Source organism: Triticum urartu, chromosome 6 (genome assembly GCF_003073215.2).
Source record: "Triticum urartu cultivar G1812 chromosome 6, Tu2.1, whole genome shotgun sequence".
NCBI classification, from domain to species: domain Eukaryota; kingdom Viridiplantae; phylum Streptophyta; class Magnoliopsida; order Poales; family Poaceae; genus Triticum; species Triticum urartu.
Window position 1 is genome coordinate 552,165,973 of NC_053027.1, and position 15,804 is coordinate 552,181,776.

Below are 15,804 nucleotides of genomic sequence, written 5' to 3' on the forward strand. Positions count from 1 at the left end.
GAAGGATGGAACTTCTAGTGATTTATGATGCCGATGATGATGATATGTGCCGGTTGAACTTGTATACTTTTTGTAGCGATGAAACTTTGTGATGTCCACGGTCCCTGCCAAACTTGCGTAACGCTACTTTGTTAGTTTGCGTACGATGACCTGCGTACCTCTAGTTAATTAATTTGTGTACTGTATGTTGCATCTAGTTGCTAACCCTTTCTTTTTCGGTGTTGCTCTAGTATATTTTGCTGCATATATATGATTGTACATCCCCTTCATGAACATGCATCTCTAACAGGTACCTAGTTTCTTGATGGCGAGATGGAAGTGCTATGTCATGTACAAAGGGAAGGTTCCGGGGGTGTACACCGAGTGACATGAGTGTCAGGTGCAAGTGAATGGGTTCTCGGGCGCCAGCCATAAAGGCTTCAAAAGCAGACAAGAAGGAGAAGCTAGTTACTTGAGGTTCACGGTAGCGCGAGAGAGGACTCATAACCGCCACCTCATGTACTGCATAGTTCCGCTCTCACTCATAGTGATAGCTCTTCTCGTGTATACCTTTGTTTAGATGGATGACGTTGTAGTTGCAAGTATTCGAGACTTGCATGTATCGCTATTTTCGAGATGATGACAAGATACCATTTTGTGTTGGATGATGATTATGATGAGACTATTTGTATGTATATGCTATGATTACATTTGTGGTCTCACAGGCATTTGTATGTGTATCATGATGACATTTGTATGTGCTAAAGATTCTTCTATAAAGCATGTTCAAATACAAAACAAATATGCCCAAAAAAACAAAAAACTACTAAAATTAGCAGTAGCGAGTGGAGAAAAGTTAGCAGCAGCGCGGTAGTAGCAGTAGCGCGCACATGAGAAGCGTGCTATAGCTATTAGCAGTAGCGAGCTTCCATTAAGCGCGCTGCTGCTACACTTGTGTAGCAGTAGCGCTAGTGAGCACATTAGTAGCGCCGGTCCCCGTGCTACTGATACCCCTAAAACCCGCGCTGCTGCTAGCCTTTTCCCTAGTAGTGTCTACTTGTCACGGACGTGATGCCTATATACATGATCATGCCTAGATATTCTCATAACTATGCTCAATTCTGTCAATTGCTCAACAGTAATTTGTTCACCCACCGTAGAATACTTATGCTCTTGAGAGAAGCCACTAGTGAAACCGTTGGCCCCCGGGTCTATTCTCGTCATATCAATCTCCATCACTTTAATCTTGTTTTGCTTTTTTACTTTGCTTTTACTTTTTACTTTGCATCTTTATACCAAAAATACCAAAAATATTATATCTATCAGATCTCACTCTTGTAAGTGACCGTGAAGAGATTGACAACCCCTAATCGCGTTGGTTGCGAGTAGCTATCGTTTTGTGCAGGTACTAGGGACTTGAGCGTGGCCTCCTACTGGATTGATACCTTGGTTCTCAAAAACTGAGGGAAATACTTACGCTACTTTGCTACATCATCCCTTCCTCTTCAAGGAAAATCAACGCAAGCTCAAGACGTAGCACTTAGCAGGGAAGATCGGATGCAATAAGTTTCTAATTGAATCAGACAACTGCTTTGTGGTTGAATCAGTACAAAAACCAGATGCTCATGCTGGACTTGATGCGGTCATGGTGGCAGAGCTAGCTCTGGATTTTGCTAGCGTTGATTACTCACATTGCTTCTGCGAGGCGAATGAGGTGGCACACACATTAGCGCAAAATCCTTTAGTGATAAATCTTCTATTTTTTTGGGAATCATTTATCCCTGATTTTATTTCTCACTCCATTGTAAATGACTTGGCATGACTTGGCTATTATTTGAGAAATAAAGTCTTATTGGTTCAAAAAAGAGGTGAAAAGATTTTTCTTTTGATTTCTTTGGCTGAAAAGATTTCATCTGTGACTAGAATCGATCGGCACTATATTTCAGTAATTATTTTTGTTACATGGGCCACACAGGACACAACCCCATTTTCATATTGAAGAAAGTGGAGTCTTTTTTTCCCCATCAAATTTGGATTGTCTACCACGTGTGCCGCTCACAAATCGTGCTGTGAGATGATTTTTAGCAGCTATTATAACTTCCAAAAAAAACCAGAAGCTAACAAAGAGCGCTTTTCAATGCATGTCTAGAGGCAATGGGATCAATACCTTTCATCTCCATTCCAACACATTTTTTGTCGAACGCTTTTTTCTTCCACGTAGAAAATAGACAGCGAGAGTATCCCGGTGTGGCCCGTTCATGTACGCTCACCTACAGGGAAAGGGCCCGTGAACTAGGGTGCATTTGGTTCATGGGTTGTCTTTGGGGCAGGTATAGCCACTAAAAATCGGACGATCAGATTTTCCATACGAAAACAGATAAATTACCATGCTTTGTGTACATGATTTGCCATGTTCTACAGTGAAAATTGTCATGTAGCATTAAAAATCAACATAAAACTTGCCATGATGCAATGATTAATTGACATGCGTTCGATCGGGATCCGACCTACCTAAGGGCATCAAATTTTTAGCCCTAAAAATCTGACGTCATATTTATCTTGAAGTCCTAGTTTTTGGGTGGTTACCACGTGTTAGGTTAGGAAAGGAAAGAGATAGGGAAAGCCAATATTCATAGAATATTCCCCAAAATAGTTGTTGTGCCTGTACGGCAAAGAGTGTCGGATGAGAGTAGCCACTCTCGGTTCTGCATGATAGCCTCACATAGTGTGTTTTTCTGGCTTGTTACCCACCCATCCCATTTTCCTCTCACCGACATGTGGAAACAGTAGTGGGAGATCAAGATGCGGGCGGCCGTGACCGAAACTAAGCCAATGACACGCGACAACCTAGGTAGGTCCTTCCCTCCCCCCCCCCTCTCTCTCTGCATCCACCCTCTTGGTGGCAGAAGATGGAGATGTAGGGCAACAATGACCGGCTCCAGGGTCCCTAGCAGCGTAGGCAAGATGGGGCGGCAACCTGAGCAGTAGGGTAGCGTCGGCCTAAGGACAACCAGGTGCGCCGACCCAAGTGCATAGGGGTGGTCTCGCATTTGAGTTTTATTTGTGATGCAAGTTCATGTTGCCTCAGTTTTCAGTTTACAATCCACCTTAGTAAGAGTAGTAATACCGGAGGCATGCACACCTTGTTAGGACAATTAATAGTAACCATGTCTATATGGAATCATTACTATATCTTGGCCAAATCAAAATATAAATACTTATTAATCTTAGACCACACATGCATTATGAAGCATCTATGAGCATGAAATTGGCCTGAAAAGCCGGATCCTCCGCAGCTCATCCAGTTATCTATGCCGCCTTCGCAAAGCCAACCTTCATTTTACCATAGTCAAAGACAGTGTGATAGGCTCCCATGAATATATCACCCAAGATCCTGCCATAAAAAGTTCTGGTTGTCAAAGTTGAGAGGCGCAAGTTCCACGAGTCCCAGTATTTGGAATGTTTGTAACAAAACAAAAGACTAGATATAATCAAATAAGTCTCATAAATTCCTAAAAGTTTGAAATTGGCAAACATCTTTTATTAGTTCCACACTTAAGTATTATTAAACCAAACAGGATCAATGCCTAAATGAAAACTCAAAATCAAGCAACATGATAGTTTAATCGAAAGGGAGGAGGCTTTAGAAGCCTATATTACATTGTATTACTGAGATCCTTTTGGACATCATGTTGATAATCAGGTTTCCCTAGATGAGCTATATCATGTTTAGGTGGATGAGAATGTCATTTTATCGGAATAATTCTTGGTACACGCATAGCAGTTAGTTGTGGTCATGGGTGTTGCTACAGAAGGTGCAGTGATGGGCTGATGGAGCTTGTCACTAAGAACCTCGAGTGTATTACCAACAAGTTTATGTCTTGATTTGGATGGAGTGTCAATGTTAGGCTTCCTAGTATTGAGAGTAATCTTGGATGTCATATTACACTCTTCTTATGTTGGCTAGTATTGTTGTCTTCTTTCCCACTTTCGGGTGACATCATTGTTTGGCGACTTTCTACTAAATGATGTAGTAATGAAAGGTTCCATTATCCAACCAAACTAGCACAACTGTATGATGAAACATAAGTTCTACACTTGAAAAGGATTAACATCGGTCTCACATATATAGGAAAAAGCTATGAGAACATAAGACATGCATAATTTTACCAGATAGGACCACGGGGAGGAGGAATGTCCATAGCTACAAATCCACTGATGCACTTAGTAGCATCTCCCTCGCCAATCTTCAGGATGTACTAAACAATGTAAATAGTGTGGAGCCATATTAGTTTACTATAATAGAAGGAGAGTACAAGAAATATATAAGTCTGAATGCATGAGATCGATTTTCTTCAAGCACTTATAATTATTTCCAGAAGCAAGGGAATCTAATATGCATACTGTGCCATCATTTAGTTCCACTATGATCTCTATAGTTTGTGTCGTTCCAGTTGTACCGCCTCCGGTTGCACTAAATAACCAAAGTTTTAACTATGCGTACAGTACTAAACCTTGTGTGGTACCATTCCATTGACCAAATATACATTTATAGAAGGGGGGCACGAAGCATACAATACTACAAATATCTAATGAAATTTCAAGAGTACATAGGTGGCCTAAGAAAATTAAGGAGAAAACCAACATTATGGACCTAGGAGTAAAGTTTCAAAAAGGTAGTGGGAAAAAAGAACATCTGAAATCTTTAATATAATGACACTCAATAAAGTGGTGGACTTGGTAGCTATTCTGAATCAAATTCAAACCAAAAATACGAAGGTAGTAATCATAGAGAAAATCAATACTTGCTCTGGTGTGAGTGCAAACTTTTTGCCGCCGATGGAGAAGGTGACGTCAGGCATGGATGCAAGTCTTTTGCAGTCCACTGATGATTCTCCCATAGGGCTAGGGATATAGCCACATAGCTACAACGTAAGCTAATTTAGCAATGTTTGTACAACTCAAATGTGTTATGGTGTGAATCTCATTGGTATAAGAGATAGGAAACATACCGTATTAATGTACTTCAATATAAGATCCCGTGTTTGATCCTGTGCAAGTTGGTTCTTTGCCCACATAACAGCCATCTCACAAACATGGCACATGGCATCATTTGATCTCCCGGTTTCATCATCTACCACAGTCCGAATACCAAAGCTGCCATTACGTTGCAGGAGTAAACAATGTCAACCATCAAGACATAAGTAAATCAATGTGAAAGGTAAAAATGGCATAAAACTAACTTCATGCACGCCAGCATTTCTACCAACAAGATATTATATTTATTCTATGCTAGATAACAAAATATTTTTGGTGGAATTTTGGATGGAATTTGGTAGGTTGCAAAATTTGGAAATTGTGGCGAAGGAGTTGGGTATAATTTCAAAACTCATTCAAAAATATGTTTTTAACACAAAAAGTCCTTGTAGTAATCGAATTGTTTGACATTGTTTTTCTGGTATTAATGTAAAATCACATGTCCTTGGTTATAGAAGATATATTTGAAGAAAATTTAAGCGTCTGATATTAAATTTGCCTTTTTTGGAAATTGCATAGCCTGGTACTACCAATGGTATCATTCATAATGAAGTGAGCACTAATTTAAAAATAATTTTACGTGTAAACATTGAATCTCTATACCAATATAGAAGGCGCAACTTGTTTTTAATGAATCAATACGAACCATCCAAGAAGATTGGTCGAATGGATGAGAAAATAACTTGAAATCTTGCACTCTATAATTACTCATGAATTGCTCTCTTACTTCCACAAGTACACTTTTAATATTATAAAATAATTTTCTGTTACATCGCCTTGATGTATCAATTCCATCATTTTTTGGTTGAGTTTAAGATTTGCCTTGTTGTCCACGGTGCTCTTAGATACCTTCTCCCGACTACATATGCCAGTATATATGTCATGTGATGTATACCCCGCCTCTTAGTTACATATGCCTCAAAGTTGTACCAATTACCGTAGAATTAAGCTGATGAACCATACAATGAAGTTATGGGCGAGAGTCATTGAGCACCGATTAAGAAGTATGACAAACGTGACCAAAAATCAGTTTGGTTTCATGCCTAGGAGATCAGCCATGGAACCCATTTTCTTGGTACAATAACTCATGGGGAGATACAGGAAGCAAAAGAAGGACCTGCATATGGTGTTCATTGACTTGGAGAAGGCCTACGATAAGATACCGTAGAATGTCATGTGGTGGACCTTGGAGAAACACAAAGTCCCAGCAAAGCACATTACCCTCATCAAGAACATGTACGATAATATTCTGATAAGTGTTCGAACAAGTGATGGCGACACTGATGACTTTCCGATTAAAATAGGACTGCACCAGGGGTCAGCTTTGAGCCCTTATCTTTTCGCTCTAGTGATGGATGAGGCCACAAGGGATATACAAGGAGATATCCCATGGTGTATGCTCTTTGCGGATGATGTGGCGCTAGTCGATGACAGTCGGACGGGGGTTAATAGGAAGTTAGAGCTATGGGAGACAAACCTTGAAATCCAAAGGTCGCCGAGTACATGAGGTGCGGTTTCGGTACTAATAGGCACAAGGAGGAGGATGTTTTCCTTGATGGGCAGGTGGTGCCTCAGAAGGACATTTTTAGATATTTGGGGTCTATGCTGCAGAAGGATGGGGATATCGATGAATATGTCAATCCTCGAATCAAAGCCGGATGGATGAAGTGGCACAAAGCTTCTGGCATTCTCTGTGACAAGAGAGTGCCACAAAAGCTAAAAGAGAAGCTCTATAGAACGGTGGTTCGACCCGTAATGTTGTGTGGCGCTGAGTGTTGGCCAACTAAAAGGCAATATGTTCAACAGTTAGGTGTGCCAGAGATGCGCATGTTGAGATGGATGTGTGGCCACACAAGGCAGGACCGAGTCTGGAATGATGATATACATGATAGAGTTGGGGTAGCGCCGATTGAAGAGAAGCTTGTCCAACATCGTCTGAGATGGTTTGGACATATTCAGCGCAGGCCTCCAGACACTTTGGTGCATAGCGGACGGCTAAAGCGTGCCGATAATGTTAAGAGAGGTCGGGGTAGACCAAACTTGACATGGGAGTAGTCCGTAAAGAGGGATCTGAAGGACTGGAGTATCACCAGAGAATTAGCCATGGACAAGGGTGCGTGGAAGCTTGCTATCCATGTGTCAGAATCTTGAGTTGGTTGCGAGATCTTATGGGTTTCACCTCTAGCCTACCCCAACTTGTTTTCTTTTGAACCTGCAAACAGTAGGAGAGGTTACAGGCTTTGTTGTTGTTCACGAGTTCACAACTCTTACCTTACACCTTGAGTTCCACTGTGAGTGCATAGACCAACAGAAGGACATATTTTTGTTGGGTCGATCTGCATCATAGACCCACACAAAATAATTTTATAATCCCAATATATGACTAATCAAATAAGAAAGAAGCCTTTGGAAATATGCAAACCTCATTTAGCAATAGATCTAAGATCCGTTGCCCGTACTGAGAAGCAACTTCCTTGCACTCTTGGCTGAAAATCCCAGGTGCACCAATCTTTTCATTTATCTGAGTAATTATTGCCTGCATATTTCATTGTTGATTTGGTTGTCTAAGACACACAAATATTAAACTAAAAATAGAATATGCACCCTCCCTAGTAGAAACTATGAGGCATTGATAATTATATTGCATGTGTTATGATTCAAGTGCTCTATCGGGCTCTGTTTCACTAACATTCACATTATGCAATGTACCTATTGGTGCATATTTACTTTGTAGAAGTTATTATTATCCAAATTTATTCAGGAGTTTATATGCATTATGCTTCAGTTTGCTTTAGTGCTTACCCTTCAAGTGTAGTCATCAAAAGTTTAATAAAAAAGCTATAAATTAAATCTATCATAGGATGCATCTTTACTTGTAGCAATACACATTTTCTATGGCAAAAAGTAAAGCTTATGCCAATATTTTGGGGCAAGGATCGTCAAAATTGGTTTACTAGAAATGTTGATTATTCAATTTTATATAGCAATCAATGACCAGATGATGTAGAGCCTTTTTCCTTGCTTATGTATATAAAGATAAACAGAGCTCCAAGACATACAGTGGGACCAACAAGCAACGAAGTTCCCGAATCTGCTATAGCTGCACAGCGAGATGTACATAATCCTAATACATAGAGAGTATAAGTAAAATGGTTGTAAACACTTTCTATTTCTACAAAAGTATAGTAATCACAATAGTAGGCATTGTTATTTTTTCGGCAAGTTGGTACCTGTGGACTTTCCTCCAATCAAGACATCACCCATATCAAACTGCAACAAGTGACAAAAAAAAAGCAACAAGTGAGTCAAAACTTCTCGGCAACAATTAGTTTCCACTTCCTGAATGTTAAAACTACTCAACTAACTGAAAGAGACCCACCTGCCAATATCCCTTCTTAGTAACAGGAACGTATTCATGTTCTTCCTTGTGATGCTTAGGATCAATTCCTCCAAACACAATTTCTCCCCCCTGCCCTTCGCCAGCATGCCGGTTGAACCAGAACGAGAAAACAGGGCTACCAACCAGATGTTGGTTAACCATGTTGTACCTATAAATATTCTTGCGATGTCAGTGATAATGGATATGGTTATATGCTTCACATTCGAGGGTGCCAATTCCATGATACTTTACATTTTTGCAATATGGCATCAAACAAATTAGGAGAACCCTCAGTGCAATATCTAGATCTTAATAACACACCATGCATACGGCAAGCATATAAGTAATGAAATATTGATTACTATCCAATGTTGATACCATATATTACCAAACAAAGCTATAACTGGGATATTCATACAAATAGCTTTGCTCACCAGACAGGTTCAACACCGCCCCTAGCGATTTCTTTAAATCCAAGACCGAGAATGCCATCGAACTTCCTAAACATGAAAGTAATACTTGGCTCCCTGGTAGCTTCGATGAAATCCTAGCAGAGTACCATAAGAAAATTAGTATACTCTGAAATGGGATGCACATGATAGATGGTTAGAGAACATAAAGAAGTGTGCACTTCTCGGCATAAACCTGATTTTTTACAACTACACCACCAACTTGCACATTGTCCTGGCTAAGATAGCCAGAAATTGCACCGGTTCCGTAACGAAGTGCGACCCTTTTTCCTGCCAAGAGGGGAAATGAAAATTAGATTCATGAAAATGGAGTTAGGGTCTGGTGGCACCATCATGTTATCCTTATCTCTTAATGATAGCAAGAATATGCTTGATTTATACACTATATATATATATATACATATACATACATATATATATATATATACATATACATACATATATATATATATAGGTAAAACTGTGTGTGTGTGTGTGTGTATATATATATATGTATGTATGTATGTATGTATATGTATATATAGTTCAGAAACGTCTAACATTTAGGAAGAGAGGATGTAATAATTATTTCACTGTATAAAAGAGGAAGGCGCAAGACACAAACCGTTCTTCTTGTACGTGGTGGACTTGCTGGCCTTGTAGCTCGCGTGCAGATAGCATCCAATCTGCAGCAGATTAGTACCCATAAGTAAACCAAAAAATCGGTGTAAGACCACCCCCCCCCCCCCCCCCCCCCCAACCCCCCCCCCCCCCCCCTAGCTAAATCGCAGCAAGCCAACACTGCGTACGCACCGAGAGGAAGCACTTGGAGGAGGGCACCCAGAAGTCGGCGCTGCCCGTGTCGAAGATGACGGTGAAGTTCTGCGGCGGCGTCCCGACGCCGACCTCGCCGTAGTACTGGGCGTTGAGGTGGTTCTTGAGCGCCACGACGTGGCTCTCTGCGCCTTTCGTGGGCACTACGTCAGCGTTGTAGACGAGGCCGTGCCGCCACGCGAGGAGGCGCTGGGCGTCCTCTCCGGCGACGACGGGGCCGTCGACCTCGTCCACCGGCCGCTTCGTCAGCGCCACGCGGACCATGCCCTCCGCGGGGTTGGCCAGGAGGGCGTGGAGGAGCACGCAGGACAGGAGCATGAGGTGGCCAGCGGCGGCCATGGTTGTTGCCAAGCAGGATCGAGAGAGAAGTCAACACAGTCGACGGTAGTGTCCGGCCGGGGAAGGAGCTTGAGATGAACGATGGATCGCCCAGGGGCTCGATTTATGGAGTCGGTCGGTGGCTAGCAAGGAGCTACACGTGGTCAGCCTCACCGTTGGATCAGGACGCCAGGTGCTTTGCGGTACCAGAATATGTCGCGTGGTGAGTACCACGGTTGTGTTCACGCAAGAAAAAGGCTTTGTAGTCTGTACCATTCGCCTGATGAAACCAAAGGTAGATTGTTTGTTCGTGGAGTGTTGCTACTGTACGCACGCCATGGATCACAAAGCATGAGAAGAAACATGAGATGATAACAGCAACAGCAACAACAACAACTAGTCCATCACGACTTCAGCTTTGTTTTTGCAGATGCGACCAAGTGTGCTTCACTTGATCACGCCTCGTACGTGGCCGCCCATTTGCCACCTCGGTCCGAGCCGGCCGTGTGATGCTCCATGCGGATTTTGAGATGCTTCCGGTGCACGGCTGGCGGCCGCATGATTTTTTTTCTACCTATTTAATCAGAGAAAAGGTGGCTGGCCTTTTTGATTTTCTTGGACGCACGGCTAAGGAGGGGCTAAAAGTATCTTTATCCCATGTTGTGCCAAAATTAGCAACAAACTTGTCTCATGCGGCCCTGAGCATGCATACACCATGATTTCCGATTGTCACCCAATCTCCACTACTCCATAGGGAAGTGCTACTAAATCAGGCGGCGGAGCTTCGAGCATCCATCCAGACCCGCACACGGTGTAGTTTTGGCTTGTTTGGTACTCGTACAACTGGGGTTTTTGATTCTCTCTGACGCAAACTAAGGAGGGAGAAAAAACATCTTTATCTCACATTATGCCAAAATTGGCAACAAACTTTTTCTCGGCCTCTTGACATGCATTGCCATGATTTCTGATTCTTACCCGGTCTCCAATCCTCCATAGGAAAGAGCTAGTAAATCAATGGCGGAGCTTCGAGCCCCCCCCCCCCCCCCCCCCTCCCCCCTAGTCTATCCTAGAAAATATCCCCTTGAGAGAATTTCAATGAAAAGGGAAGCAAGCCCAATTGCAATCTCATCACATCATAACCCATCAGCCAATATCGAGCCTCGTGACCCCGTCTGTGTCGAAGTTACTGCACTCAACCCATGAATGAACGAGTGAGAGGGTCAAGCATGTAGCACTGATGTGCTATCTGTCATTTAAATATATCTTTCTTGATTGATGTGATTTGCAAGATGAGCCCAATAAACCAGAAATGAGGGAGTACTAAGAACAATCCAAAAATCCTTTTTCTTTTGGTGTTTTTCCCGTCCACAAAAAAGAAGAAGTTCACTTCAACCTGTAATTTGCTGTAAATATTTAACTTATAATTAATGAAAATCATCATAGAACAATGGTTCAAAAAAAGTTGAATTTAAATTGTCCAGTGTAAGAATCGGAGACACTAGGATTCTCCTCCCTGCCACCGGCCCCGGAGCGGCAAGCAGAGGGGAGGCGAATCCACGGGCTCCTTTGCGGAGATTGAGGGGAGGAAGGCTTTCCCAAGTCGCCTTGGGAGAGAGAAAAGAAAAGCGATCTAGTAGAGAGTTAAGACTAGGCCTCCTACTATCACCTTGATGCTACTGCACTCAGCTTACCGACACACAGAAAAACACCGACCTGCCGAATTTATAGTATCACTCAGAAAGAACTCGATTCTTTGGCCTGTCGGATCAAAAGGCAGTAAAAGCAAGATTCTATCAAAAGGATTATGTTTTGCTTTAGGGCTAGAGCCCAAGCTCTTATACGAGTCCCGAGAGGTTGGAGTAATAAACTTCCAATTGCAACTGAACGTAATTTCCTTGCCCCCACCGGGGCATCTTTGTCATTTCACGTAAGGGCTATAAAAAGGGGGCAGCACCGTGAAACCCAAACCTTGCCGCTCCTTTCTCCCGCACAGGGATGTGCTGAGGTGAGCAACGGCGGCGGGCGCTATGCTCCCTCTCGTCTCCGCAAAGAAAAAACTATCCGCTCGAGAGAGGAACGGATACGGATCGGTGGTGCTGCATACATACGGAGGATGTGAACGGGCGCTCAATACTCGGGATTCTAACCTGTCAGCCACGGCCGCATGAGTTGATGATTCCCTGACGCCACGTGTCCAACAACGACAAGCACGGCTGCCTCTTTTCCATACGATCTTCTCCCCGCTGTCCTCCTTAACAGTCTGAGTAAGCCAAGTGGTTCAATTTGGTTTGGTGGATGCAGCAATGTCGACCACTGATGTAGTTTTGTTAATGCTTGGAAGTAATTCTGTCCCATTATGGTTTATACATGCCACTGCACTTGCTGATGCATTCTGCAGTTATAATTTCTCGATGTTTATTATGCATAGGTGCTCTATTTTTTGACCACCGCGCGCAGTTTCTGTTTGTACCTTCAGTGTTTTACAACCTGTTCATTGTTTTCAGTTAATGAATATGCATGCTTATTCCAATGGTTATTTGTTCTTGGCCAATAGAGGACACGTACGCAGGACAACGGAGGTGTGGAAAATCAGCTGCCATCTGCATTGGGTTGCACACAATCAACAAATATGCTACACGTTGGGGATTTTGCAAAGCTAATGGAGCAGCAAAGGAACGACTTGATTAATTCCTCAGCAGTATGGCTGTCGTTCTTTGGTGAGATTGCTGGGCACTAGGTTCAAACCATTCTAGCATCAATTGACTTTAGGTTTGAGGATCAGCTCATTCAGATGTACAATTGTTAGACGTAACTCGAGCACATTTTTGGATGAAATTGATACATTATGATGTTGTTCACTATCTCACCCGGATGTAACTTTTTTTTTTTGAAACAGAGGCAAAAGATCACCCGGATGTAACTTGACTACAACATGGAAGTTTGTATGTATAGATGCTGTTACTGTTCACTTCGATGTAGATAAACCATATTTTCCGTATGTAATTGTAGTCAAGTTATAGTTTACTAAGTGCTTAGATTAACCCCATTTTTTGGTGTAATTGTACGTCAAGGTGAAGTTTTCGGTTCATTTAGATGTAGCTTACCGTGCAACGGGTCATGGCGAAGCCTAATAATAGTAAAAAGATGGTACAATGAGGACGGATAAAGGCACGGTCTCTAGGTACAACAAAAGTGCGTGAAAAGTTATAACTAAAGAAGATGACCATAGGGAGTAAATGAGGAAGTCCATCAAGGCAAGAAAACGAGGAAGCTGGTGATATATGGCAGACTTACCAGTAATTGAATTTCTTGTAGTTAGTTTTCTGTTGTTGAACCATTGCCTTCTTTCTTCCTGTGTCTGTTATATGAATACTGACTTAACTCTTTCGTACGAGTTGACGGATGCACATTTTCTTAAGCATGTTACCGAGAAGATCGTCGTGTTTGATGCTATTGTAGGGTAGTTCACTTCCATAGACAAACCTGTCAGACATAAACATGATTTATTTATTTGAGAAGCAGGACAAAGCGGATGTTAGAGCAAAACATTAGAGAGTAAAATTCATATGAGGATTGAGGAAGGATGTTTAATTAGTGCGCTCATGTATGTGTATACCTATAAAAGTCGTTGTAATCAATATCGTATCCGATGGACTGAGAACAAAATTGAATTGTGAGACGTGAGAGTGGTGCATGGGAGAGTCTTGTTGTACTAGTCAACACACCAAAACTCGGACGGATATGTCTGCATTGCACTAGTCGACACACCAAAACTTAGACGGATATGTCTGCATAGGTGATAATCTTCCATAAAAAATATGAGCATTGGTCCCCCACCCCCACCCACACACACAGAACAACCAAAAAGATTTTGTGTTTCTAGACTACAGTAATGGTGTGTTTTACTCTCCATAAATGTTTTTTGTGTTATATTCTAAATCGATAAGCCTCTCCCTCGTGGCAGATGGTCCATCATGCAATGCACTAGGTTAACTGCCCGCCTATTTAAATACCTCATCCTTGAAATTCATCTTCTCATCCGATAGTTCTCTCCCTCTCCAACAACCCTCCTCCTCGATAGTTCGCTCTCTCCATCTGTATACCCACACCCAGTTGTGTGTCATCCGTCTGTATGTGTCATGGGGCAAAAGTTTAACCGCCTCCTCTTTGCTAATCTCTCGTCCTTGTTTTTGTTTCTCTTTATTACGAGTGCGCGGGAGGATTAACTGGTTGCTAATACAAACTTTTCGAACCAGTTCAAGATGTTCTCCTCTGTCTCTTTCATATCTCGTACGCATCTGCAGGCCCCTTTTGTATTACACTCGCACTAGCTATGTCCTCGGCCGGTTGAGCTCCAGGTGTGCATGCACATCACCAGCGTCAGGTTTCTCGCTTGCTCATGCATGCAGGAGCTAGCTAGGTACGAGATCAATTATATTCCTGCCCGTTACTAAGGGTGGAGACGGTACGAACCGAGCCGCATCTGCAGGTCCCTTTCGTATTACACTCGCACTAGATTTGGATGTTTTGTACCCTTACAAACAATTTCAGAAAATAATGTTGATATTTGCATGTTGTACAAAAAAACCATGCAACAGGGGTCAAAGGGTCATTCAAAATTATAGAAGGACAGTCAAACTTCATATTTTTACACAGTTCGCATCCATATGATGTATTTTTGTGACATGCTGATGCATGACTCAAAACCCTCCGGTCTCCGAAAATGTTTATTATGCACATCTAAATCTACAGTTTTTTTTGTATTACAATTAACTTTTTTTAACTTTATCTGACATCTGACACATAATTTCTTCATCTTTAATAGTGGCCAAAGATATATACAAATGAGTTAATTACACCCATGATACATAAACTGGCTCGGAGATAACAGAATCATATATAATCTTGAAAACTAGTGAAAAATGCTACACTAACTCAGGTTTGGGTAACAAATCCATAAAAAACTACCCCGCAAAAATAATCCATAAAAAACTGTCTAAATAAACCCACAGGCTGACAAGTGTCAGTGTTTATTTAAAAAAAGAACCCTGAAGATAATTGAATTTGTACAACAAAGGTCCTAGCCTTAAAATTCGCAAATCTACTGCTGCGTTGGTCGCGACAGAGGGCAGCTGCGCCTGGAGCCCAGCAGCGGTCAAGCACACCCACAAGCAGCAGCAGCAGAAAGAAGAAGAGGCAGCCACGAAGGGTCATGCTGCACGGCCTGCCCGTCGCGGAGGAGCCCTTCGACGGCACCGCGACGGCAGGGGCTGTCAAGCCACACACGCGGCAACCGTCGGTGAGCAGCAATGGAAGCAAGTGGGGTGTGAAGAAGTCCGTCCAGCAGCAGCAGCAACAACAAGAAACCGAGGCAGTGGGCACTATGGCAGGCACGTTGTCAAGGCACTCGGTGTCGTGCGACATGAGCCAGGTGCCATCGGGGCCACTCTAGTTCAGGGTGGTGGTGACCAATGGGTACCATGAGAAGTGGGTTTGAGACTGGGAGGTCCTGCTTCGCCAGTGAGGTGTACGACACAGATGTTTAGATCACCTGTGTGTGGCATGCAGCCGATACGTGCACATCTTCAGGCCACTGCCTTGTATGGCCACGCATACTGTTGCCGCTACGTGGGGCGACATGGTGGAGGGGCGCAAGTAAAGGGTCAGCTAGACTAACACATCCGTCGTCAGTCTCCTCTTCCTCTGCTGCTGCACCCTCCACGCGTGGGGCTCCTCTGGCTACCTCAAAGATGTTGGCAAGGGTGGACGCCGCACACCATGTCGTGCGCGGGCAGTGAGGCATCAGCC

The 15,804-nt window shown here is 42.8% G+C and overlaps 1 protein-coding gene across 1 annotated transcript; it reads right to left on the reverse strand.

The window, feature by feature from the left end:
• Positions 1–3,049: 3,049 nt before the first annotated feature.
• Positions 3,050–10,111, reverse strand: LOC125515248 (aspartic proteinase oryzasin-1-like). The gene is made up of 13 exons (XM_048680683.1): positions 9,658–10,111; positions 9,470–9,530; positions 9,041–9,135; positions 8,830–8,942; positions 8,396–8,564; positions 8,247–8,286; positions 8,076–8,140; positions 7,439–7,552; positions 7,288–7,352; positions 4,992–5,136; positions 4,785–4,904; positions 4,150–4,238; positions 3,050–3,373 (listed from the first exon to the last, which is right to left on the reverse strand). The coding sequence occupies exons 1-13, from the start codon at positions 10,015–10,017 to the stop codon at positions 3,289–3,291; spliced, it is 1,521 nt and encodes a 506-aa protein (XP_048536640.1). The 5' UTR covers positions 10,018–10,111; the 3' UTR covers positions 3,050–3,288.
• Positions 10,112–15,804: the final 5,693 nt, after the last annotated feature.